Source organism: Trichosurus vulpecula, chromosome 7, assembly GCF_011100635.1.
Source record: "Trichosurus vulpecula isolate mTriVul1 chromosome 7, mTriVul1.pri, whole genome shotgun sequence".
Lineage (NCBI taxonomy): Eukaryota > Metazoa > Chordata > Mammalia > Diprotodontia > Phalangeridae > Trichosurus > Trichosurus vulpecula.
In genome coordinates this window covers 249,947,543-249,974,183 of record NC_050579.1, presented here as the reverse complement: position 1 = coordinate 249,974,183, position 26,641 = coordinate 249,947,543, and the positions used below count along the sequence as shown (strand labels likewise).

Sequence of the window (26,641 nt, the reverse complement as noted above, 5' to 3'; positions counted from 1 at the left end):
ATTTTTACTGACTTACTTCTTTACCTAGAATTCTCCTCTTTGTCTCTATCTCATGGCTTCCCTAACTTCCTTCAAGTTTCAACTAAAATCTCATCTCCTGCAAGAAGCCTTTAGCAATCTTCCCTCATGTTAGTGTCCAGCAGTGCCTCCTTTCTGTGACTATTTCCAGTTTATCCTGTATATAATTGTTTGCATGTTATCACCTCTGTTAAATTGTGAGCTCCTTGAGGGCAGAGAATGTCTTGCCTTTCTTGGTATCCCCAGGTTTTAATCCAATGCCTGGCACATAGTAATAAATGCTTTTGTTGTAAGATAGAGCCTCAGAGTTGCTTCAATTTGTATTTCTCTAATTATTGGTGACTTGGAATGCTTTTTCATATGGCTATTAATAGTTTGTATTTCTTCCTTTGAAAATTGCCATTTCTTATCCTTTGTTCCATTTATCAGTTGGAAAATTGTAAATAGTTTCTTCAGTCAAGGGGCACTGGATGTGGAAAACCTGAAATAATATAGCAAAAAAAATGAAATTATTATACTCTTAAAAAATAGGAGATTGGTTACTGATATGAAAATCATTTCTAAGTCAGCCATCTGTGTACAATCAATCAAAAACAAAACCAAATTAGAAAAAAAGAATAAAAAAGTAGATATTTCTTCTGGGGGATGGAGCCAAGATGGCAGCTGGAAAACAGGTACTCACTTAAACTGTCCCCCAGATCCCTCCAAACAGCTGTAAAAAATGACTCTGAACAAATTCTATAGCTACAGAACCCACGAAATAACATGGAAACAAGTTTCCAGCCCAAGATGGCCTGGATGGTCACTGGGAAGGGGGTGTCGCACTGTGCTGGGAGCAGACCCCAGCCCAATGTGGGCCACATTAGGGTTAGGGTTAGGACAGACCAGGGCAGAGTAGACTGGGCACAGCAGGCCTCAGGGCCCTGAATCATTGAGCAGTTACCAGACTTCTCAACCCACAAATGCCAAAGACAGTGGAGCAGGTTAGTGGGAAAACTGCTGAATTTGAGTGAGAAAAGTGTGTGGTCCAGCCCCAGCCCTGGGGACAGCAGAAGTGGCACAGTGGCAGCAGCAGGAAGCTCCTGCAGCTGCTTCCAGAGTTCCAGCCACATCTGCTTCCAGCCCCAGGCCCACCCAGTGCGAGGAATCAAGCAGCAGATCAGAGCTGGAGTACGGGGATTACTTTGCTGGCACAGAGGCAGGGTTCTCTTGCTTTGCCCTGGGTCACAGGCCTGGTTGGCAGTTCTTGGTGGAGGAGTAGCGCTGGTGTGGCAGAGCTTGCGGTGACTGTGGAGTAGAAGTAGCTCTGAAAACAGCAGCGCAAGGCCCCTAAAGCTTGGGACAAAGCACTCTCCATTCTAAAAGTAGTCATACTCTGACAAAAAGCTCAAAGGTCCAGTAGTTGGCTGGAAACATGAGCAGGCAGGGTAAGAGGACTCAGACTCAGGCTATAGAACCTTTTTTTGGTGACAAAGAAGATCAAAACACACAGCCAGAAGAAGTCAACAAAGTCAAAGAACCTACATCAAAAGCCTCCAAGAAAAGTATGAATTGGTCTCAGGCCATGGAAGAACTCAAAAAGGATTTGGAAAATCAAGTAAGAGAAGTAGAGGAAAATTGGGGAAAGAAATGAGAGGGATACAAGAAAATCATAGAAAACAAGTGAACAGCTTGCTAACAGAGACCCAGAAAATGGAGAAGACAATTACACCTTAAAAATAGACTAACCCAAATGGCAAAAGAGATCCAAAAAGCCAATGAGGAGAAAAATGCCTTAAAAACAGAATTGGCCAAATGGAAAAAGGAGGTCCAAAAGCTCAGTTGCAGAAAATAATTCCTTAAAAATTAGAATGGAGCAAATGGAAGCTAATGACTTTATCAGAAATCAAGAAATTATAAAACAGAATCAAAAGAATGAAAAAAATAGAAGACAATTTGAAATAACTCATCGGAAAAACCACTGGCCTGGAAAATAGATCCAGGAGAGATAATTTAAAAATTATTGGATTACCAGAAAACCATGATCAAAAAAAGAGCCTACACATCATCTTTCAAGAAATTATCAAGGAAAACTGCCCTGATATTCTAGAACCAGAGGATAAAATAGAAATTGAAAGAATCTGGCAATTGCCTCTTGAAAAAATCCCAAAGAACTGCTTTTGCTGCATCCCATACATTTTGGTATGTTGTCTCATTATTGTCATTCTCTTGAATGAAGTTATTAATTGTTTTCTGATTTGTTCTTTGGCCCACTCATTCTTTAGAATTAGATTATTTAGTTTCCAATTAATTTTTAGCTTATTTTTCCATGGTTCTTTATTACAAATGATTTTTATTGCACTGTGATCTGAAAAGTATGCATTGACTACTTCTGCCTTTCTGCACTGGATTGTGAGGTTTTATGCGCTAGTACATGGTCAGTTTTTGAGTATGTGCCATGTGCCACTGAGAAGAAAGTATATTCCTTTTTATCCCCATTCAGTTTTCTCCAGAGGTCTATCATATCTGCCTTTTCTAAAATTCTATTCACCTCCTTAATGTCTTATTTATTTTGAGGTTAGATTTACCAAGTTCAGAGAGGGGGAGGTTGAGGTCCCCCATTTTTATAGTTTTGCTGTCTATTTCTTCCTCTAACTCCCTTAACCTCTCCTCTAAGAATTTGCATGCCATACCACTTGGTACATATATGTTAAACAATGATATTGTTTATGGTGCCTTTTAGCAGGATGTAGTATCCTTCCTTATCTCTTTAAATTAAATCTGTCTTTACTTTTGCTTTGAGGTTAGGATTGCTACACCTGCTTTTATTACTTTAGCTGAAGCACAATATATTTTACTCCAGCCTTTTACCTTTACCGTGTGTGTATCCCCCTGTTTCAAATTTGTTTCTTGTGAGCAGCATATTGTAGGATTATGGTTTTTAATCCATTCTGGTATCTGCTTCCGTTTTATGGTTGACTTCATCCCATTCACATTCACAGTTATGATTACTATCTGTGTCTTTTTATTCATCCTGTTTCTCCCTGTTTGTGCTTTTATTTCTCCCATGGGAGTCAAGGAGAAAATATTGCCAGCCAGAAAGAAACAATTTGAGTATTGTGGAAACATAATCAGCATAATACAAGATCTAGCAGCTTCTACATTAGTGGATCAAAGGGCTTTTATAAAATCAAATTAAAGGGTGAGAGAGGAATATATTGGGAGAAGGAGAAAGGGAGAGATAGATTGGGGTAAACTATCTTGCATAAAAGAGGCAAGAAAAAGCTGTTATAATGGAAGGGAAGAGGGGGGAGGTGAAAGGGAATGAGTGAATTTTACTCTCATTGTATTTGGCTTAAGGAGGGAATAACATACACACTCAATTGGGTATCTTACCATACAGGAAAGTAGGGGAGAAGGATATAAGGCGGGGGGAGGGGTAGATATGATAAAAGGGAGGACAGATTGGGGGAGGGGGTAGTCAAAAGCAGCACTTTTGAAAAGAGACAGGGTCAAAGGAAAAAATAGAATAAATGGGGGATGGGATAGGATAGAGGGAAATATAGTCTTTCACAATATGTCTATTATGGAAGTGTTTTGCATAAGGATACATGTATAACCTATATTAAATTGCTTGCCTTCTCAAGGAGGGTGGGTGGGGAGGGAAGAAGGGACAGAATTTGGAACTCAAAGTTCTAAAAACAAGTGTTAAAAACTGTTTTTACATGCAACTGAGAAATAAGATATACAGGTAGTGGGGTATAGAAATCTATCTGGCCCTACAAGGTAGTAAGGAGAAAGGGGATAATGGGGCAGGGGGGGGCAGGGAATAGGGTGATAGAAGGGAGGGAAGACTAGGGAAAGAGGCAATCAGAATACATGCCATCTTGGGGTGGGGAGGAGGGTAGAGAGGGGGAGAAAATTTGTTACTCAAAATCTTGTGGAAATCAATGTTGTAACTAAATAAATTAATCTTAAAAATAAATGTTTTCTGATTGATTGGATTAAATTGAATTAAAGTTGCAGATTAGCCCATGACAACAAGGAGTTCAATGGTAGGTGGACACAGAGACATGACATAAGAGCTACCTGGGGTGTGTGTAGCAACAATGTTGCTAGCAGCTACTGTGGCTGTGTAAGACCCATAACAACCAGCATACAGAGGGTTCTTTGATACACAGGTTCTTTGATCTGCTTTTCTAAGGAAAGCAACATTGAGGGGTTAACAATCTCAGTTTAATTAAACATACATATATTATCCACTTAGTAGGGGGAAAAGATCAGCCCTCTGAACTTCAAGGCAAATACAAACAGAAATTACAAACATCAACAACCTTGTCTGATTCAAATCACAGCTCATAGTTAGCAGAGAAGAACCAATGGGTTAGCAAAGCCAGGGGGCAGTTACACAGCTCACACAGAGTCTCAACACTCTTTCCATGAGTGAGTCCCAATAGTCAAACACCAAGCTCCCCTCAGTTATATCCAGTACAGAACCCTGAGGGCTCTGACCTTGTATTGGGAATCAAGATGGGCTCTTAGCACTTATTCAACCAAGTGCCCTTGAAGAGTTTGACCTTAGTTTCCTTGATTAAATTAGGAGTCCTTGATGACCTCCTTGCCTCAAGGGAAAGCCTAGTTTACATGGGTTTGAGTGACATGTTTGTGACATCAGCAGCTTTTAGACCACGTTTAAGTCAAATTTTTGTGATGATTTTAGGTCATGTGGTGAGTCGCATGTGTGACTCACCTTTGACTCTGAACAAGATATATAAATGCAGAGGTTGGCTTTATCTTTTGGAGCTCTGAGCCACAGCAGGAGTGGTATGTGACTGTAGGCCAGCCTATGTTATTAGCTCCCAGGCTTTGATGTTGATGCTTCTCTGGCAACTGTATGTTGTGATTTTGTCAGACAGAAATCTGTGTGTTGATTCGTGTTTATTTGCTCTGTTTGTATTTGCTCTGAAGCTCAGGGTGCTGGCTTTTCCCCCTGAGCTGAGTGAATGATATTTGTATGTTGGATTAAAGTAAGATTGTTAATCCCTAAACATTGCTTTCCTTAGTAAAGCAGATCAAAAGAACCTGGGCTCGTAGCATTCTTGTTGTTGGGCTTGTGTTGTTTTTTCACCCCCACAGCAGCTGCTAGCTGAATTGTTGCAACAGACCTCACCCAGGCTTGGTGTGTGATCACATCATATACAAAACAAGTCAATGACTCCTGATTGCCTCAGTGCTGAGAAATACTCCAAAACAAAGACAGCAAAATGTTTCCCACCAATTCAAACAAAGGGGATACTTGATAAAAGTCTTAGCATCCCAAAAGGGAAGAACAGTAACAAGTCTGATTGCCATAACAGTGTGTGATCAGAAAAGCAAGTCTTCTGGTCATATAGCAAAAATAAGGGGAAATCAATGGAAAACCCACATGAGCATGTTTATCCAACCAATGTCTGGAGATCTAGAGAAAGGGCCCCAGCATGTGGGGAAGGTTCCCTGAGTGGACAAGGGTCACACAGAATGAAAAAGGGGAAGAAGTAACACATCATCAAATCACAGAAGCTGGTAAATCATTTACATGCCTATTTGGTCCTGAAAAGTCAAATTTTTTTCTATTCTCAGAATAAGTAGGAAAGCTAAATTTTAGTGAGAGCTAGTATTTTGAGGAATTTGAACAGAATTAAGCCTTTAAAGCATTGTTTTCAAAGATAGAAAAAGGGAACTTTTCCTTTATCACTTAACTCATAATTATCTGTTAATATTTACAAAATTTCTGATTTCAACCATTTAAATGACAAACCCTAAAATAACAAAGATAAAAATCTACAAATATAATCACCTTGAATAGGTTAAAAAATGAATAAAACAATTGTTTTGTAAAAGTAGTCTTTTCTTCCCTTTCCTAGTAAACATATTTTAGTGACCATGCTGATTCTTGATATCAGAACAGAAGGATCTCTTTTCTTGTTTGTCCATTGCCCTAGAATGTTCTCTGGTTTTGAGGAGTGTGCTCAACAGAAGGGGAGGAACTTGTTATAGGGAACTTAGCCCTTAGCATAGTCATGTACTGTATTAGTTAATGGCACCCCCTGGTGTCTTTATTAATGTCGTGTTTGATTATAAAACCAACTACACTTTTTTTAACCCCTACTACACTTAATTTTTACATGCAAACGGTATAGAAATGAATAGGTATTTACACTCACATATGTACATGTGGTTAACAGCATCAGAATTTTGTCTTCAAATATGAATGAAAATTATTTCAATAAACAAAATGTGCTAAACATTAGAGATCTGAGAAAGTCAAGTTTGTTCTGATTACATTTTGTAATTGATTCTATTCTGTATCATCCCCAATATGTTTTAGAATTGCCTAACCCATGTTTATTTGTCTGTGAGTTAAGTTCAGAAGTTTTTTTCCCTCGCTGAGCTAAGTTGTCCCATAAATTACCTTAATTCAAAGAAATATATTGTCTCCATAACTGCCTATGTACAATTAAGGGAGATCTGTTGTCATTCTAATAAGCCTTGCAAGGTTATCTCTGCAACACTGACTGTCCTTCAAGAAAATCTGGACTGTTATCACTGTAACTCCAACTAACAGTGAAGGTGGACATCACCAATGAGCTTTCCATATCACCAAGATAATTGTTGTTGTTCATCCTTTGTTTTTGAAGACCAATGACATGGCATAGAGATTTCTTGACTTGCACTTAAATTGTATTTAAGTGAGGCAGAGTTGTGAAAAGTTGTGAGCCTCACTTTCTCTTCCAAAGTCATCAAAGTCCAGTGGCAAGACAAAAATCAAGATGACTGACAAGGGAAGTAGGGATTTTTGCTAGCCCTACATTCCTGACTTCTATCCAATCATATTGTTTTCCATCATCTATGATACTTCAGACTTTGTGACTAATCATATTGTTTTATGCTTACTGTTCTTGGTTCTCTTGTACTTCCCAAAACTATATGAAGGCTAGTAAGCCACACCCTGTGGCCTTTTGACTGACTGATTTGAGAGACTCCTTTTATTGGTCATCACTAGCCTTACCAATAAATGTGCTTGAAACTTTGTGCCTCAGTTTACCTTAATTTTCCACCTTGACAGATCAAAGACCAAAAAAAAAGAAAGAAAAGTAATCTCCACTTTTGAGGATTTCATGTTACTGGCAACAATAGAGGAGTTATGAAAGGGTCTATTCTAGAGAAACACTGCAATGGAAATAGATAGTGATGACTAACAGTGATAATTTGTTTCTTTTTAAGTTTAGTTTTATTTTTTAAATTAACAACAAGCTTTTATGTTTTCTCTCATCTCCCCCCAAAAAAACCCAAAATCTTTGTTTTGCAGAATCAAGCAAAACAAGTTTCCACATTGACTTATATAGAAAAATATACATCTCATTCTGCACAATGAGCCTGTCCCTTCTTGGTCAGACAGTGGAGAGAGTGCTTCCTGTTCACTTCTCTGGAATCAAGTTTGGTCAGTGTATTGACCAGAGTTATTAACTCTTTCAAAAATTACTCATTTTTATAATGTTGTTTGAAAACAAGTTATAAAAATCCTCCCTCCAAGATGGCACACTCAGTATCAAGCCAACACATTAACCAACCACAATATGAAGCTATATTGGTGAGGCTTCACTGAGATGAATCATGGAGGAGTGAAATGAATGAGAGACCTTTAACCCTTCAAAATGTCTATAATTTACCTAAGGTGAATGTAAGAAATGATTATTGGACATTTTGGGACTTTGGGTCTCTCAAAAAGTCATAGAGCTTAGATTGGTATTTTCAGAAGGCATTTCATTTGGTATTCTGTAATAAGGCTCAGTTTATTTTCTCATCTCAATAATCTGAGATTACAGCTTGACATAAGAAGAGGCTAGAGTAGAATGGGGGCAATTATCTGACAAGAAGTGTATCTGTGATCTTCTGTTATAATCCTTTCTTGTCATTCAACATTGTTCATTTTGGCCTTTAAGTTTTCTTTCATAAAGCATAGATCCAACAATTATATGCATATGTAAAGGGATATGTGTGGGTATACATATATATATATACATATATGTATATAAGTATATATATATATACGTATATAAATGTATATACAAGTATATATATATATGTATGTAAATTGCTTAATTATATTTCCCAAGGGTTAAGTAAGCTGATGGAGGCAAGTGAATCTGTTGCTCAGCTATCACAAGATCTTGCAGTAAAGGAGAAGGAATTAGAAGTGGCTTCTGCAAAGGCGGATGAAGTGAGTTAACTAAGATGATAACAGTTATGATGTTGCTAACAAATAAAAATATCCAAATTTTTATGAAAAATAGTGTACAAATGCCAAGTCCTGGTCATGAAGATCTCTACATATTTTTATTTATATCAGTATATAATCTTAAATGTATTACAGTCTTCTCTAGACTGGATCTATGAGTGCTTTTTCTTATATGCCTACAGTCTCCACTACCCAAACAAAAACTAAGGCTATATTAGGTTCTTCTAGTCTAAAGTCTTCTTCCCTGCTGTATCCTATTCTGGCTTTTCTTTTCTCTGAGTTCTCTGCCATATTTGACTACTCTGTTTTCCATGGAAAATATTGTACCCTTATTGTCTGAGACTTTGAAAGGTGAAATCTTTGAACTTGAAGATCTAGATCTAGAGTCAGGTCTAGCTGGCCTTAATATTTACTATCTGTGTGACCTTGGGTAAATCACTTAACCTCTTTGAGCCTCAGTTTCCTCATCTGCAAGATGTGGATAATGGGCAGTAGGGAATAGTGATAAGAGGCTTGTCCTTGGAGACAGGAAGATAACAATATCAACTCCCACCTCTAGTACATACTGGCTGCGTGACCCTAGGCAAGTCACATAACCCCTCACCTTCTCAACTAAGTTGCTCAAGATAGAGAACTTGCTGATCTCTCAATTGTTAAAGGAAGTTCTTTACCAGGAGCTTCCTATAAACCAATGAAATCACAGGCTGAGTTTAGAAAGGGAGAGCGGAGGAGGAGGAAGGGTGATATTTGTACTATCTCCTTCCTTCAAGGTTTGTGGGAAGGCTTAAATGAGAGCCATGGAGGCAAAGGGCTCCTGAGCCCAACCTCCTACCCTCTGCTGGAAGGTCCTCTACAGTATTTTGGATGACATGTAGGTGTCATCCAACAGCTATGAAACATACATTCAGTGACAAGAAATGTACTACTACTTCACTAGAAAGTCTATTCTGTTCCTGGACAGGCTTAATGGCTAGAAACTTCTTGCAATAAGCAAAAAAGCTATTTCTCTGCATTTCTGCCTGTTGGTCCTAGTTTTATTCTCTGCCTCTGCCCAGCATAAATCTATCCCCCAGATGTTGGCCCTTTAAATAATTAAAAACACTTCCAGTGCCAAGATGTCTGAGTGAGGAAGGAACCCTCTAAAACTCTCCCAAATTCTCCTCCAAAGAACAAGGAAACCACTTCAAAATTTCGCTAGGAGCAGAAAAGCAGCTTAGCAGCCTGGTAGGAAAGGTCTGTCTCACTGAAGTGGGAAGGGAGTGAAGTCCAGGAGCAGCAGCAGCAGCCAGCCTCACAGTAGAGGGCCTGCAGCAAGGCTCCAAGCCTGGGCCAATCAACCAGTGAGGCCCTGCCTTTCTGCAAACCATCAGCCCCCTATGCAAGTGAGCAGTCTGTGCCATGCAGCAGGACCCAACACCAGTGACCCTACCCCTAGCACAAGCAACCAGTAAGGCCTTGACCCCGTTGCTGACCAGTAGTAAAGTCTTGCACCTGGGCTGGCCAACAGCAAGACCACTTCTGGAGCCTACCAGCAGAGAAACCTTGTTTCCATAGCAACCCAGCAGCAAGGCCCCACCCCTGGAGCAGGTCAACAGTTAAACCCCACACACAGAGGAAACCAACAGGGAGCCCTCTCCCCCAGTACAAGCCAGAAGGGAAGCCTGCCCTCCAAAGAAAGCAAGCATCTAAGTCCTGAAGCCTGGTAAAAGCTGGCAGTGAGACCTAGAGCCCCAGCAAAAAAAGCTTGAGAAGGTTTAGGACTAGAACCCAACTTCCACATAAAAACTCCAAGTCACAAAAAGGCAGAAAAAAAAATGAGCAAAAAATAAACAAAAGAAAAAGAACTTGACTATAGAAAGTTACTATGGTGATAGCGAGGATCAAGGCCTAAACTTAGAAGACGTCAATAGTGAACACATGGCCATGTGTTAAGCCTCAAAGAAAAACGTAGTTTGGTCTCAGGTCCAAAAAGAATTCCTGGAGGATCTTTTGAAAAGATTTTAAAAAGATAATTAGAGAAGTAGAAGAAAAACTGGGAAAAGAAATAAGAGTAATGCAGAGAACCATGAAAAAAGTCAATAATATGAGAAAAGATAATACAAAAATTTGCTGAGGGAAATAACTCCCTAAAAAATAGAATTGGCCAAATGGAAAAGGAAGTACAAAAGCTCACCAAAGAAAATAATTCCTTAAAAATTAGAATTGAACAATTGGAAACTAATCAATCTATAATACATCAAGATACAATAAAACAAAAGTAAAAAAGTAAGAGAAGAAAATGTTAAATTTCTCATTGGAAAAACAACTGACCTAGAAAACTCATTCAGGAGAGATAATATAAGAATTATATAGTCGTGATCAATAAAGAAAAAAAGCTTGGACAACATCTTTCAAGGAGTTATCAAAGAAAACTGCCCTGATATATCACAACCAAAGGGCAAAATAGAAATTAAAAGAATCCACTTTTTAAAAAAAATTATTTATTTAATATATTTAGTTTTCAGCATCGATTTTCATAAGACTTTGAATTACAAATTTTCTCCCCATTTCTACCCTCCCCCCCACTCCAAGATGGCATATATTCTGGTTGCCCCATTCCCCAGTCACCCCTCCCTTCTGTCACCCCACTCCCTTTTCCCTTACATTCTTGTAGGGCAAGATAAATTTCTATGCCCCATTGCCTGTATATCTTATTTCCTAGTTGCATGCAAAAACTTTTTTTGAACATCTGTTTTTAAAACTTTTGAGTTCCAAATTCTCTCCCCTCTTTCCTCCCCACCCACCCTCCCTAAGAAGGCAAGCAATTCAACATAGGCCACATGCGTATCATTATGTAAAACCCTTCCACAGTACTCTAATTGTGAAAGACTAATTATATCTTGTTCCTTCCTAACCTATCCCCCTTTATTCAATTTTATCCCTTGACCCTGTCCCTTTTGGAAAGTCTTTGTTTTTGATTACCTCCTCCCCATCTGCCCTTCCTTCTATCATCCCTCCTTTTTTATCTTCTTCCTCCTTCTTTTCTGTGGGGTAAGATACCCAACTGAGTGTGTATGTTATTCCCTCCTCAGGTCAAATCTGATGAGAGCAAGATTCACTCATTCCCCCTCACCTGCTCCTCTTCCCTTCCTACATAACTGCTTTTTCTTGCCACTTTTATGCAAGATAACTTGGCCCATTCTATCTCTCCCTTTCTCCCTCTCTCAATATATTCCTCTCTCATCCCTTAATTTGATTTTATTTATCTAGATATCATCCCTTCATATTCAACTCACCCTGTGCCCTCTGTCTATATGTGTGTGTGTATGTGTATGTATGTATGTATGTATGTATGTATGTATGTATGTATGTGTATTCCCCTCAGCTACCCTAATACTGAGGTCTTGTGAATTATACACATCATCTTTCCATGCAGGAATGTAAACAAAACAGTTCAACTTTAGTAAGTCCCTTATGATTTCTCTTTCTTGTTTACCTTTTCATGCTTCTTTTGATTGTTGTGTTTGAAAGTCAAATTTTCTATTCAGCTCTAGTCTTTTCACTGAGAAAGCTTGAAAGTGTTCTATTTTATAGAAAGTCCATGTTTTGCCTTGGAGCATGATACTCAGTTTTGCTGGGTAGGTGATTCTTGGTCTTAATCCTAGCTCCATTGACCTCTGGAATATCGTATTCCAAGCCCTTTGATCTCTTAATGTAGAAGCTGCTAGATGTTATGTTAGCTTGATTGTGTTTCCACAGTACTCAAATTGTTTCTTTCTGGCTGCTTGCAGTATTTTCTGCTTGATCTGGGAGCTCTGGAATTTGGTGGCAATATCCCTAGGAGTTTTCTTTTTGGCATCTCTTTTAAGAGGTAACTGGTGGATTCTTTCAATTTCTAGTTTACCCTCTGGCTCTAGAATATCAGGGCAGTTCTCCTTGATAATTTCTTGAAAGATGATATCTAGGCTTTTTTTGGATCATGGCTTTCACGTAGTCCAATAATTTTTAAATTATCTCTCCTGGATCTGTTTTCCAGGTCAGTGGTTTTTCCATTGAGATATTTCACATTGTCTCCCACTTTTTCATTCTTTTGGTTCTGTTTTATAATATCTTGATTTCTCATCAAGTCACTAGCTTCCACTTGCTCCAATTCAATTTTTAAGGTAATAATTTCTTCAGTGATCTTTCGGACCTCCTTTTCCATTTGCCTAATTCTGCCTTTCAAGGCATTCTTCTCCTCATTGGCTTTTTGGAGCTCTTTTGACATTTGAGTTAGTGTATTTTTTAAGGTGTTGCTTTCTTCAGTATTTTTTTGGTTCTCCTTTAGCAAGTCATTGACTTGTTTTTCATGGTTTTCTCACATCATTCTCATTTCTCTTCCAAATTTTTCCTCTACTTCTTTAACTTGCTTTTCCAAATATTTTTTGAGCTCCTCCATGGCCTGAGACCAGTTCGTGTTTTTCTTGGAGGCTTTTGATATAGGCTCTTTGAGTTTGTTGACTTCTTCTTGCTGTATGTTTTGGTCTTCTTTGTCACCCAAGAAAGATTTCAAAGTCTGAGTCTGAATCTGAGTCTGTTTTCATTACCTGGCCATGTTCCCAGCCAACTACTTGACCCTTGAGTTTTTCATCTGGGTATGACTACTTGTAGAGTAGGAAGTACTTTATTCCAAGCTTGAGGGGATGTGCTGTTGTTTTCAGAGCTATTTCTATACAGCCAGCTCTGCCACACCAGTGCTCCTCTTCCCCCAAGAACCTGCCAACCCGGACCAGACTCAGATCTTAAGCAGGATCTGCCCTCCTGCTGTGATCCACCACTTAATTCCTCCCACCAGGTGGGTCTGGTGCCAGAAGCAACTGCAGCTGTAGTTCTGTAGTTACACTTCCTTCACTGCCCCTGGGGTGGTGGCCGAACCATGAACTCCTTTCACTCTGTCCACCGCAGCTTTTCCCACTAACCTTCTCTGTTGTCTCTGGTGTTTGTGGGTGTCTGGTTGGTCTAGGTGCAGCCCACACCGGGCTCTGCTCCACTCAGGTCCCACTCAGATCTGTGTGCGACAGAACCTACCCAGTGCCCATCCAGGCTGTCCTGGGCTATAGCTCTGCTTCCCTCTGCTATTTTGTGGGTTCTGCAGTTCTAGAATTTGTTCAGAGCCATTTTTATCAGCATTTGTAAGGTCCTGGGGGAGAGCCCTAGGCAAGTCCCTGCTTTCCAGCTACCATCTTGGCTCTACCCCAAAAGAATCCACTTTTGGCTGCCTGAAAGAAACCCCAAAATGAAAACTCCCAATAACATCATAGCCAAATTCCAGAGCTCACAGATCAAGGAACAAGTATTGCAAGCAACCAAAAAGAAACAATTCAAGCTATCATAGGGCTATGGTCAGGATTACACAGAATTTGGCAGCTTCCAGTGGGCTTTGAATATTATATACTAGAAGGCATAGGCATTAAGATTACAACCCAGAATCACTTACTCAGCAAAATTGAATATAATTGTTCAGAGAAAAAAAATGGATATTTAACAAAGTAGAGTACTTTCAAGCATTTCTAATTAAAAGATCAGAGCAGAATAAAAAAAATTGACCTCCAAATACAAGACTCAAGAGAAATATAAAAAGGTTAAAAAAAAGAAACAAGATAAAGAAAATATTAGAAATTCAATAAGGTTAAACTGCTTATGCTTCTATAGGGCAGGATAATATTTATAACTCAACTTTCAGCACAAGTAGAATGAGTATATGTAAACAGAGGGTGTGGATGTAAGGTGACTTTGATGGGATGAAGCCCAAAAGAAAACAAAGGAGTGAGAGTGAAAATTGCACTGGAAGAAGGAGGGGTGAGATTGAATGGGGTAAATTATCCCGCATAAAAGAGGCATGAAAGAGCTATATAATGGAGGGGAAGATGGGGGTAGGGGAGGGTGTCAGGCAAAGCTTAAACCTTACTCTCATAAAAATTGGCTCAAAGAGGGAATAACGTGCACATTTAATTGAATATAGACATCTATGTTACCCTATAAGGAAGTAAAGAGGGATGGGGATAATAAAAGGAAGGGTATATTGGGGAATGCAGTGATCAGAAGTACTATATTTGTGAGTAGGGAAAGGGTAGGGCATAAGAGGGTTGGGAATAAAGAAGTGAAAAATAGCATTGAGGGAAATACACAGTTATCATAAGTATTAATGTGAATGAGATGAACTTACCCATAAAACAGAAGCGGATAGCAGAATGGATTAAAAACCAGAATCCTACAATATATTGTTTACAAGAAACACATTTGAAGCAGAGAGATACACACAGAGTAAAGATAAGGGGCTGGACAGAATCTATTATTCTTCAACTAAAGCAAAGAAAGCATGGGTAGCAATCATGATCTCAAAGCAAAAGCAAAAATAAATCTAATTAAAGAGATAAAAAAGGAAACTATCTTGTTGAAAGGAATCGTAGACAATTAAATTGTATCAGTACTAAATAAATATGCACCAAATAGTATAGCATCTAAATTTTTGAAGTAGTTGAATAAATTACAGGAGAAAATAGATAATAAAAATATGCTGATGAGAGACCTCAAAATTTCCCCTCTCAAAACTAGATAAATCTAGCCAAAAAATAAACAAGAAAGAAGTTAAGGAGGTGAATACAATTCTGGAAAAAATAGAAATGATAGATCTCTGTAGAAAACTGAATGAGAGCCAAAAGGAACATACTTTTTTCTCAGTAGTACATGGCATCTACACAAAAACTGACCACATATTAGGGCATAAAAACCTCAGAACCAAATGCAGAAAAGCAGAAATAGTAAACATTCTTTTCAGATCATAATGCAATAAAAATTACATTCAATAATGGACAATGGAAAGATTAGAAATTAATTGGAAATTAAATAATCTAATCCCAAAAACACATGGGTCAAAGAACAAATCATAGAAATAATTCATAATTTCAGCAAAGAAAATGACAGCAATGAGAAAACATGCCAAAATTTATGGGATGTACCCAAAGTGGTACTTAGGGGAAAATTTATATATCTATTTGCTTACATCAATAAAATAGAGAAAAAGCAGATCAATGAATTGGGCATGCAACTTAAAACAGCTAGAGAAAGAACAAAGTAAATAAAGACGATTGTGACACCCCTCCCTCTTTTCTCCATGCTAACTATTTCTAGTAGTTTCAGCCATTCCTTATGTGACATGGTTGAGATCCCTTCACCATATTGGTTATTTTGTTCTGGATGTGCTCTGTTTTGACAATGTCCCTCAAAACATATCTCAAATGGAGCACAATGCACCATGTGGGGCTCTAACCAATACAAAGTATTTTAACACTATTATCTCCCTCATCTTGGAAACCACATTCCTGTTAATACAGCCTAACCCTTTTTGTGTTAGCCCTGCTTTATTGCTGCTTCATATCCAAGTTTTAGCCTAATAAAAGCCTTAAGTTTTTAGGGCTAGACCTGCTGATAAGCTGGGTCTCCCGTATTTTATGTGTGTATAGTTGATTTTTAAAAGTGTAATTGCAGGACTTTATATTATCACTATTAAATTTTATCTTATTAGCTTGAGCCCATGATTCTAACTTGTTAAGATTTTTAATCACCTTGATTCCGTTGTCCAGTGTAATATCAGTACATGCCAGTTTCATGTCATCTGCAAACTTGATGTGCAACCTTTCTATATCTCTATCTAAGTCACTGATGCAAATATCAAATAAGACAGAGCTTCTTGTCCTCTCATGGTTTTTTTCTTACCTCTCTGGCTGCTCCTTTAGAGTTTCGATTATTGTCCTCTGTGTCTGTCCTCTTCTTTCCCCCTTATCCATCTCTCACTACCCTGTGCCAGACTCTCTAGCTTCTCTCTTAGGGATATTTTCCCTTTTTTGATCTAGCTATTTTCTATAAGAGGTAAATAGTCCCTCACTATGATTCCACACATAGTTTCCATTGATTTTTTATATTTCACAATTTCACAGGTGCTAGCAGAAGTCACTATAAGTGCCCAAGCATCAGCCAAAGTGAAAAATGAAGTTCAAGAGGTTAAAGACAAAGCCCAAAAAATTGTAGATGAAATTGACAGTGAGAAAGTAAAGGCTGAGTCCAAGCTAGAGGCGGCCAAGCCAGCTTTAGAAGAAGCAGAAGCAGCCCTGAATGTAAGCAAATGTGTCGACTTCAACAGAAGCTTCAATTAACTAGATAGTCCCATTGTGAAGTTAACCATGAGATTTTCTCATTCAGGAAACAAAATTGAATTCTTAGTGTAATTTACTGCCTAGCTTGAAATGAATTTCCATTGATCTAATTCTCTCTATTACAAATTAAGCTTTAAAAAGGTCTTGATTTTATGTAGCTCATTATTTTCATGTTCATAAATCAAACATCTATGAAAAGAGGGACAAAAATACGGTGAATTGAACTATCATATGAAGAATTTGAGTTAGCTATTTCTTGCTAATGGTTTCTTAGACTCCAGTAGACTTTTAAAATTGGATAAATTTTCTGTTGTCTAGGTACTTTAAGTGTACTTTAGGTAAAAAGAGGGCAGTCGATTAGATGATTTTTCAAGATTATTTAGTGTGCGTGCCCAGGCTTTCTTGGATATTTGTTGCCCTGCTAGTGAGGCATGTGTTCTGATATTTATTATACCTGTTTAACAAGGCATAATATTCTCTTGATAAGGCAAACTCCTTGATAAGGTGTTCATCTGACCCATTGACAATACATTGAGGATGATTGATTAATAAATGGTGATTCATAATTCAAACATCTCTACAGATATGGAGGATAATGCCCGGGTACGCACTCTATGGTCCTTTCAAGATGTATGATCCTAGGGGTTAATAAAAATCACTTCCAAGAATCTTTGAGATGGCTTTAATGTATTCAATTTTTCTTAAACTTTACACACAGACCATCAAACCAACTGATATTGCTACAGTCAGGAAGCTTGCAAAACCTCCTCATCTTATTATGAGAATCATGGATTGTTGTCTATTATTATTCCAAAAGAAGATTGACCCTGTCACAATGGATCCCGAAAAGCCTTGCTGCAAACCATCCTGGGGAGAGTCACTGAAAGTGAGTCAAATGTATACATTCCCTGGGGAAAGAAGCTCTGAATTGTCTAGGTTAGGTACCTCTAGCACTCGTTCCAATTCTCTGGCACCTCTCTGAAAGCATTCAATCTATGTGTATTGGACAAATGGACAAGGATATTGAAAAATATGGTGAAGGCAAACAGAATTTGAATGTCAGACTTGGGCAGGAACTGGCCTTCTCTTTATCTGATCTACCCGATTCTCCCTCCATCCTCATTTCAGGACTTCCGTGGCTTCTGCACAGAACAGTTCAGTGGTTACCCAGCAGTCTCTAAAGTGTATACAAGTGGTTTCCACAGTAGGTTAAGAATGTTATGGGGGGTTTGAAGGGATCTAACCTGTACTAGAAAAGGGGTTCACCTAGAAATAGCAGAATCTGAGCTTTTTAACTCTGCCCCACCCTGTCCTGGGTCCCCAGCCCTTGTCCTGTCCCCAGTCTTAGGAAATGTGCTATGGGGACACATACTTGGGTAGTAGCATTAGTCTGGAGAATGAGAAGGCATTTTTCTTTTTCTTCCTCCTCCCCTCCTCATGGAAACCATGGTTGCAGATTCTGACTCATTGACACAGTATTCTTGAGCCATCCATTTAGAGCCAGGGTTTAATTTTTTTTTAATTCGGAATAGAAATTAACAATCTGAAGGGAAAAAAATTGTCCTGTTTTCCCCAAAGCCATAAATCTAATCTCTTTTTGCAGTTGATGAGTGGGGCCGGATTCTTACAGAGTCTCCAGCAGTTCCCAAAGGACACTATTAATGAAGAGACAGTAGAGCTATTACAGCCATATTTTAATATGGAAGATTATACTTTTGAGAATGGTAAAAAGGTCTGCGGTAATGTTGCTGGTTTGCTTTCTTGGACACTTGCTATGGCAACTTTTTTTGGAATTAACAAGGAGGTGTTGCCTCTGAAGGTAATGGGCTCTCCCCCCACAGTAAATTGATGTTCAGCAAAATAAATCTCCTGTATCTCTCACTTTAAAAGAGTGGGCACAGTCTAGATTAATAGATGGAGATAGCTCTATTTAAAATTCTGCATTTCTTTTTTCATGCCTCTTATCTTTTCTTATCCTTTTTACTTCCTTTGCATTATCTCCACTGTACAGAGTATCACTGACCTCAGGGAGAGTTCAAGTTGAACTGTTGAGGGTGGTGAGCATTATTTAGTCCTCAACAAAAGACAGAATAACATTTCAGAAGAAAACTGCAAAGAGCACTATCATTTAATTACCAATATGAGAATTAGCAATTGTTATCAGACACAGTGTTGAGTTTTATTTTCCTTCAGTGGCAAAGGGACAGTTGAGGAGGGGTAGGGTACTTTTACTCTTCTATTGTTAATATAAGTATGTCACGTGTGATTTATAGATATTGCACATTTTTCACTTGGGGAATGGGCAGCATGTAATTTATACCATTCCACACCCACAGTATTTCAGGATTGGACCAAAAACAAAAATTAAAAAAACAGTTGGATAAAGAATGCTTAATTTTCAAACTATAATATGCAATTGGATGAACAGCACATAGAAAAATTGTTTATGAATTATACAGGGTATACTTATACATCTATAAATGTGCACATCATAACTTCACATATAATTTCCTTCCTGCAGCCTTACTAGACCAAGCAGGTGCATCTGTATTAGCCTTCCCTAGCCTGTAGTGCATGCCAAAATCAGAATTAGCCAAAGTGATACACATCTTTGACAGGCAGCATCCAATTTAGTGCTGGTCAAAATATGTCAGTAGATTAATGTCTCTCCATGCTTGAAATTAACTCTCCACATAAAGTCTTGGAGCTAATCAGTGAAAGCCCACTTTAAGTCAAGAATTCCATTTCGTATGTAACACATGTCCCTGTTGGTAAGCCCACTATTTGTAAATGCAGTAGGTTTTTGATGACCACCACTTTGCTAGCACAAGACCACTCTCAAGCCTTATAGAGTACCAGCTGTATGCACCAAAAAGGATTTGCATAAGTCTGGTTAAGCCATCACTGGGGCTATCATGAGGCAGTTGATAAAATCTTTGCCTGTTCCTATTTCTCATCCTACCAGGCTCCAAATGATATGAAGGGGTCTAACCAGGCCAACCTTTCTTGGGAGGCAGCTAAGTGTTGTGGTAGGTGGAGCACTGGACCTAAAGTTACAGAATTCTATTCCTTACTTTTATAATAAGTATTTTGTGTACATCTCACCCTACACACCTCTTGGATTACAACTCCTTAAGGACAGGGACTGGTTGTCCTTTTTGTATTCTCAATGCCTTGATCAATACTAGGCGCTTAAATATATTTGTTAATTTAAAAATTAAAAAAAAACTTAAAATACTTATAGGCATAGCTTTATATACAGATCATCCTTCTATTCATTAATTCACCAGTGAATTTTAAAGTATTCTTATAGATCATAAAATGTTCTATTACTAATAAAATTGCTGAGGCAGCATACTGTCATGGAAAGAACACTGAGCCAAAATTAAAACAACTTGGTCCTTGCCCTGCCTTGTGACCTTGAGAAAGACATCTTACCTCCAGAGTTTCAGTTTCTTCTTCTATAAAATGAAGGGGTTGGACACAGTGATCTCTCTTCTACTATTCTAATATTCTGGGTTATTACTTAATAGTTACATGCATTGAAAGAGTTAATGGTGAATATTGAAAACTAACAGCTATTCAGTAATACTAATCATTTATTCTTCATTGTAAGGCTAACTTGGCAAAGCAAGAAGGACGCTTGGCAGTGGCTAATGCTGAATTGGGGAAGGCTCAGGCATTGCTGGATGAAAAGCAAGCTGAGTTAGATAAAGTGCAAGCAAAATTTGATGCAGCCATGAATGAGAAAATGGTAAGTTAACCTTTATATGTAAGATTATGAGACCACGTAATGGAATGGTGTTCAGTTGTTCACACTGTATTTATCATCTAACTTAAATAAAAATCAAATGTTCCAAAACAAAATGACAAGTCTTTTAGGGAAACACATAATATTAAATGTACTCATTCATTGGTTATAACACATAGATTGAGACCTAAAACACTAATTTCTTTAAATGTAAGTATGTTACTTTTTATAGAGAAACATCAAATGATTGGTTATTGATAGTCGCTTGACTATAAAGTAAATATGAATTGATGAGGTATCCTTTTATCAAAAGGTAATTTTTGTAAAAAAAAATAGATGTTATTCATTTAAACCTAACTTTGAAAATACTGAAAACAATTGATGAGATACTGCCATTACTGATGAGAATGATTCTCCATTAAATTGCTCTCCTTGAACTTTTGTGGAAGCAAATATTAAAATATGATGTTAGTCAATGATAGAATTCAGCATGTAAGATATTAATTGAGATGCTCAGCTTTAGAACTGTTTTGTAAATGGAGGAAGTCTTTCTGAACTTTGTGTAAAAAATAAATCTGTTAGGTGTTTGATTAACTCTGTTTGAAACTTCATTAAAACCTTATCCATTTCTGGATTTAGGACTTGTTGAATGATGCAGAATCATGCCGGCGAAAGATGCAGGCAGCATCAGCCCTTATCGATGGGCTGAGTGGAGAAAAAGTCAGATGGACTCAGCAAAGCAAGGAATTCAAAGCTCAGATTAACAGGTAGATATTTTGATGTCTTGCTCTTTTTTGTAGGAACAAAAGCCTCAGACAGCCAGCTCTTTGTAAAACATATGATGTGCATTTCCCCTTGGGTTTTGTGTTTGTTAATTTCACTATTTCTCCGTTCATATGAACAGTCCACATGAAGACACTCTTCTTTCTATTTATGAGTCACCTACATAGTTGGGTCATTTCTCCATGGAGAAATGTGCTGGGAGGAAACACCAGTGTTAATAGATAGTGACATTTCCAGAAAACTGAGAGGAAAAGAATAAAGGAAGGAAAGGATGGAAGTGATTCAGTGTTATCAGGGATTGTTTACATTCTTTGGGTCATGGACCCCTTTGTCAATCTGTTGAAGCCTATGGATCCCTTCTAAGAATTTTTTTAATTCATAATTGAAGGAAATGCTAAATTTCATTTATAATTATATGAAAATAAAGATGTTATATTATTCTCATCCAAGTTCATGAATTTCCCTGAAATCAAACCACTAGGGCTTTGTAGATTTCAGGTTGTAAACCCTTATTCTAGATCAGGAATCTGAAAAGTTTCAGGGCAGGGCAAGGAGAGAGGATAGCAGGAATAGAGTATCTAATTTTCTCCTTGAACCAGATCTGCATTTCTCTGATCAAGACCATCCAAACAGACTATGCAGTACATCTAGATTGGTTTTGTGTAGGAGAGTACATATAATCATTCATAGTCTAGAGCAGGAAATAGTCCATGTCCCTTTTGTATTCTGTTTATATTATGTTGTGTCCCCTTTTATGCCATCCTCCGCCCTTTGGCACAGTGCTTTTCAGTGAGCATCAACAATGTGCTATGCACTTGAATATACATGGATTGGGACAGTATCTCTGTCCTGAAAGAAATACAAAGGACAAAGTAAAATATAAATTGCTTGAAGCAGGTGCTGTTTCATATTCATCTTTGCTTCCCAAGAGCCTGACACAGTCCCTGGCACATAATAGGTGCTTGGTAAATGCTTATTAAATTGAGTTACATTTAACCTCAAAACATACATTGTTGGAGAAGAATTATTTGATGTAATTGCTAGGAAGCCTGGAAAGTAATTTGGCAAAAATTTGGTTTAAACTTACATCTTAGAACATCTACCACAGTTAGTTGAATGGACCTGCAACCTGATATTAAAGGTCACACAATTAAAAAATAACAGACAATTAGATCAGATATATTTCATAGATATGGCTAACCGCATGAGGGAGAAAGGCAGTCACAAAAACTAAAATAGATAGAAAAATAGACAAAGCTTTTGTATTAATAAAATTAATGCAACTAAGATTAGAAGGGAAACTGTCAATTGGGTAAAATTCTGATATCTCTGATAAGGGTTTGATATACAAGATATATGTATGTGTATATACACACATTCAAATATATAGTACTGATAAAAATACATTCCATAGTATATTAAAGGATATGAACAAACAGTTCTCAAAAATGAACCATTATTTACTATTTGCAAACTATTAACCATTTGAAAGATTGTTCCAAAGTCACTTATAATAAGAGAAATATAAATAAAACATTTCTGAATTATTTGATAAAGAATGACAAGAGAAATATTCAATTTTGAAGGAGTTGTGTACTAATTCACTTGGCAACAGACCTGTGAATTGGTCCAACCAGTCCAAAAAGTAGTTTGGAATTATGCTAAGAAAGTGACTAAAATGCCTATACCCTTTGACCCAGAGATCCTCCTGATGGACATATATCTCAAAGAGGTCAAAGATACAAAGAAAGGTCTAATATACACAAAAATATTTATAGCAGAACTTTTTGTGGTAGTAAAGGACTGAAAAGATAGATGTTTATTGGTTAGTGAATGGCCCAACAGATTGTGGTCTTGGAATGTAATGGTCTTGCACAGTAAGAAACAATGTATATAAAAAGTTCAGAAAATCAGAAGAAGACATAGGAACTGATTCAGAGTGAAGTGAGCAAATCAAGATAAGCAAAACCAGAAAAATGGTATTCATGTTGACTACAACAATATAAATGGGCAGAACAACAACTAAAAAAAACCCAGCTTGTATAATTAAATTATGATAATTGTTTGTCCCTGAGGAATAATTGAAATAAAGCAATTCCTTCCCTTCATTGGAGAGGCGGAAAACTATATCTATGGAACACTAAGTATACTCGAAGCCTTCACAACTCAGTTGATGTGTTATTAAACACTCAACTGATTTTCTTTTCTTTCTTTTGTTTGCTCTCTTTTTAATTTTTTCTTAGAAGGGATGGATTCCTGGAAAGGTGACCAGAGGAGGGATATATTAAAAAATGAAGGTAATATAAAAATGAAAGATAGCAATACAAATTTAAAGTAAGTAAACGTAATCGAATTATAAATGTAACATAGTATCTTAGTATATCTTAATTTGTTAGAAGGTGGCTTCCCATTCACTGTATAGCTTTGTGTTTCATTAAATCTACATAATACAACTTAGCATCATGTATTTATACACATGATTTTTCTCCATAGACTTGTAGGAGATGTGCTGCTGTGTACTGGTTTCCTGTCCTACCTTGGTCCTTTCAATCAGAGCTTCAGGACCTTTTTGCTTAAAGAACAATGGGAAGTAGAGATGAGAGTTCGGAAAATCCCATTCACTGAAAACTTAAATTTGATTTCCATGTTGGTGGATCCTCCAACAGTAAGTTTTAGTATCCTCATCATCTCTTTTAGATTTCAATTTATTTGTTAGGTTTTTATCTTATAGAGTTAAGAATAAAATAATAACTTATACTGCTTATAATTGTATAGCAATTCATGGTTACAAAGTGCTTTACCTACATCATCTCATTTGATCTTCACAATAGCCTATGAGATAGACAATGCATATATTACCATCCCCCATCTTCATGTCTTTGCATGTGGCACATGCCATTTCCCATACTTGGAATGCTTTTCCTCCTCATCTCTATCTCAAAGAATTACTCTCATACTCAAGAAACACTTCAAACAGCAGCTTCTATGTCAAGTCCTTCCTGTTCCCCTCAAACTTAAGCATCCTCCCTCCTTGTGGTATTTAACTTTATTGTACTTAATAACCTTGAGAATTGGGACTGCTTCATTTTATTTTTATCCCCAGTGCCTAGCACTGTCAAGGCACCACCATCCTTTCAATCACTTAGATTCACATCCCTAGAATTTATCCTCAACTCTGCATTCATCTCCCTTATCAAATCAGCTTCTAAATCCTGGTGAATCTAGTGCTACTAAATATTTTATATCTGTTAACTTGCCTCCACTCACTTGGCTATCCCCTTTCCCTCATTTAAGGCTCTCATCACCACTCCCTTGTAGCTTTCCTGTTAGGGGTGAAATCTCCCAGAGGATCAGTTGTCAGTTGCTCCCTGTTGGGTAAAAAAAGATCTTTCTACTCACAAAGCTTTAGCATCCGGAGTTACACTGCTTGTCAATGTAATTCAGGAAGCTTAAGAGTTCTCTGGTGGTCTCTCCCAGCAGCAGCATAGCTTGAGCAAGAACTAGGAGCAGTCCCAATTTTGTCACCTTGCATTGATCGTCTCTCTGTATTGCTATCCCTTTAGTCCTGGACCAAAATCTGTTGGTTTTGTCTAAAGGGAAAAGCGCCTCCTACTTGTTGTCAGAGGTATTCAAAAGCAAGTGGCATACAGTATGGTGAGCAAACTGTTCCCACTTTATCATCATCATCATCATCTCTCTGCAATTTTCCTGGAAAAATTCATGCATTCTGCCACAACTCCTGCACAAACATCTCTTTCAGCTGGTAGGGAATCGGGGAAAGCATAGCGACATACTTCCCACCATACTTCCTTGAGGTAAGATGTAATTAACTGCTTTGTTTCCTGCCTCTACTTCCTCTGACTTTTACAGATGACGCCTTTTTCCTATAGATTTATTAGCTTTATCTCCTGATTCTAAGAACAATCCTGTCCCTAGGCAGGATGAAACAGGAGCCCACGTTAGTAGCTGACCAGTTTAGCATCAAATCTGTCTTTCTGTGGGCCCTGTTCTGATCTTGGCACTCAAGAATCCCCTGCTGTTCCTGCCTTCAGGGTCCCTGAATTGTGATCCCAAATGCCTTTTGCTAGACCTACAAGATAGGAATTAGCTACATGCTAGACCTCTGCCATTTGCTTACCGCTTGCATCTTTTGAGTTTTTGCCCCACCTTACTTGAAGAGACAACATACCCTGGATTTTAAAATTGGTTTGGTCTATTGACTAACACCTTGAATAATCAAAACTCTGATCTCACTCCATTGTTCCAATACTTAGCCTCTGCTAGATGCTAAAGGACTACACAATCTACCAGGCATCTTGGTTTTGTCTAGTGTGGCCCACATTGCTCCTTTTTGCATCTTAGTCCTGAGAAACAATATTGGGGAAGAACTCCAACTATCTTCTCTCTTTGTCTAGTATTACATGCATAAAGTGGGAACAACAAGAAATATGGAAGCTGGTGGAAGAATGTGTTTCCTTTTATAAAGATTTATTTTGTCAACAGATTTTCAGAAATGCATCTATTCTTAGAAGAGACACTCAAAATGTGCCAGCTATTCCCTTAGTACCTTGAAAGAGTAAATGAAACTCTTCAAAGACCTAACTTCCTTTAAGGAGTAAGTTTTTCCACTGGGAAGATCAAGCTCAATATATATATTCAAACACCTTCACTTTGCCATAAGATAAAGATATTGTCATCATCATACCACAGTGCCTTCTGTAAGGGCCTAATTGATAGAGCAGACTTGAAATGTGAGAATACTCTGAAGAAAGATAAGAATTAGTCTGAGGTATTTGAGAAAACGGTCATGCAATGACTATTTCTGAAAAAAAAATCAGGTTTTTCAGTTCAAATTTACAGATTGACTTTTTTCAAAGCACCAGACATAATAGTTTATAAGAGAGAAAATCCACTGGACTCTCCTGCTTTTTAAAAAGCCTTTAAAATTGATCGTGCTATTTTTATTACTAGCAATAATTTTGCAATATTACCCACATGCCCTAGTAATATGATCCAGTTAAAACTAACTGCTGGATCCTAGGCCAATGTTCTGTGTTCTTTGATTTAGATTGGTGAATGGGGACTGCAGGGACTGCCTGGAGATGACCTCTCAATTCAAAATGGTATCATTGTGACTAAGGCGACACGATATCCACTGTTGATTGACCCACAAACTCAAGGCAAAACTTGGATTAAATCAAAAGAAAAAGATTTTGATTTACAGGTAGGATCTAAGGAAATGGAATGTTGATTTTTCCCAAGAATCTAGATTTTTTTATTGTATATACCTTCCCCAGAGCTGCCGCCTTCAGCAGTTTCAGCACTCAAGAGACAAATCTTCTCTTGACATTACATTTGTGTAGTACTTTACAGGTTTCCAAGTACTTACACACATAATTTAAGCCTTATGATAACTCTGGGAAATAGGACAGATTTATTATTTCTGTTTTACAGAGTCTATAGAAGAAACTGAGGCTGTATCTAGAGGGTAAGATGGGTTCTTACCTGCCCTTACCTGCCTGGCTTCCCAGGGAGGAGAGACCATTTAAGTACTTACACCAAAGGAGGGATAATAGAAAGAGATGCAGTGGTCAGCAGGGTTATTCCTCTTCTCAAAGGAATGGGAATCCCTACCTCTTCACCCTAAAAGAGGTACAATGG

At 37.8% G+C, this 26,641-nt stretch overlaps 1 protein-coding gene across 1 annotated transcript in view; it reads left to right on the top strand.

The window, feature by feature from the left end:
* Window positions 1–26,641, top strand: part of DNAH8 (dynein axonemal heavy chain 8) — a 504,073-nt gene that overhangs the window by 340,775 nt on the left and 136,657 nt on the right. Inside the window, exons 66-73 of the mRNA XM_036768363.1 lie at window positions 8,154–8,257; window positions 16,231–16,407; window positions 17,165–17,332; window positions 18,050–18,265; window positions 20,063–20,200; window positions 20,837–20,964; window positions 23,474–23,645; window positions 26,049–26,204. Coding sequence (XP_036624258.1) covers window positions 8,154–8,257; window positions 16,231–16,407; window positions 17,165–17,332; window positions 18,050–18,265; window positions 20,063–20,200; window positions 20,837–20,964; window positions 23,474–23,645; window positions 26,049–26,204 — 1,259 coding nt within the window. The remainder of the gene's footprint in view (window positions 1–8,153; window positions 8,258–16,230; window positions 16,408–17,164; window positions 17,333–18,049; window positions 18,266–20,062; window positions 20,201–20,836; window positions 20,965–23,473; window positions 23,646–26,048; window positions 26,205–26,641) is intronic.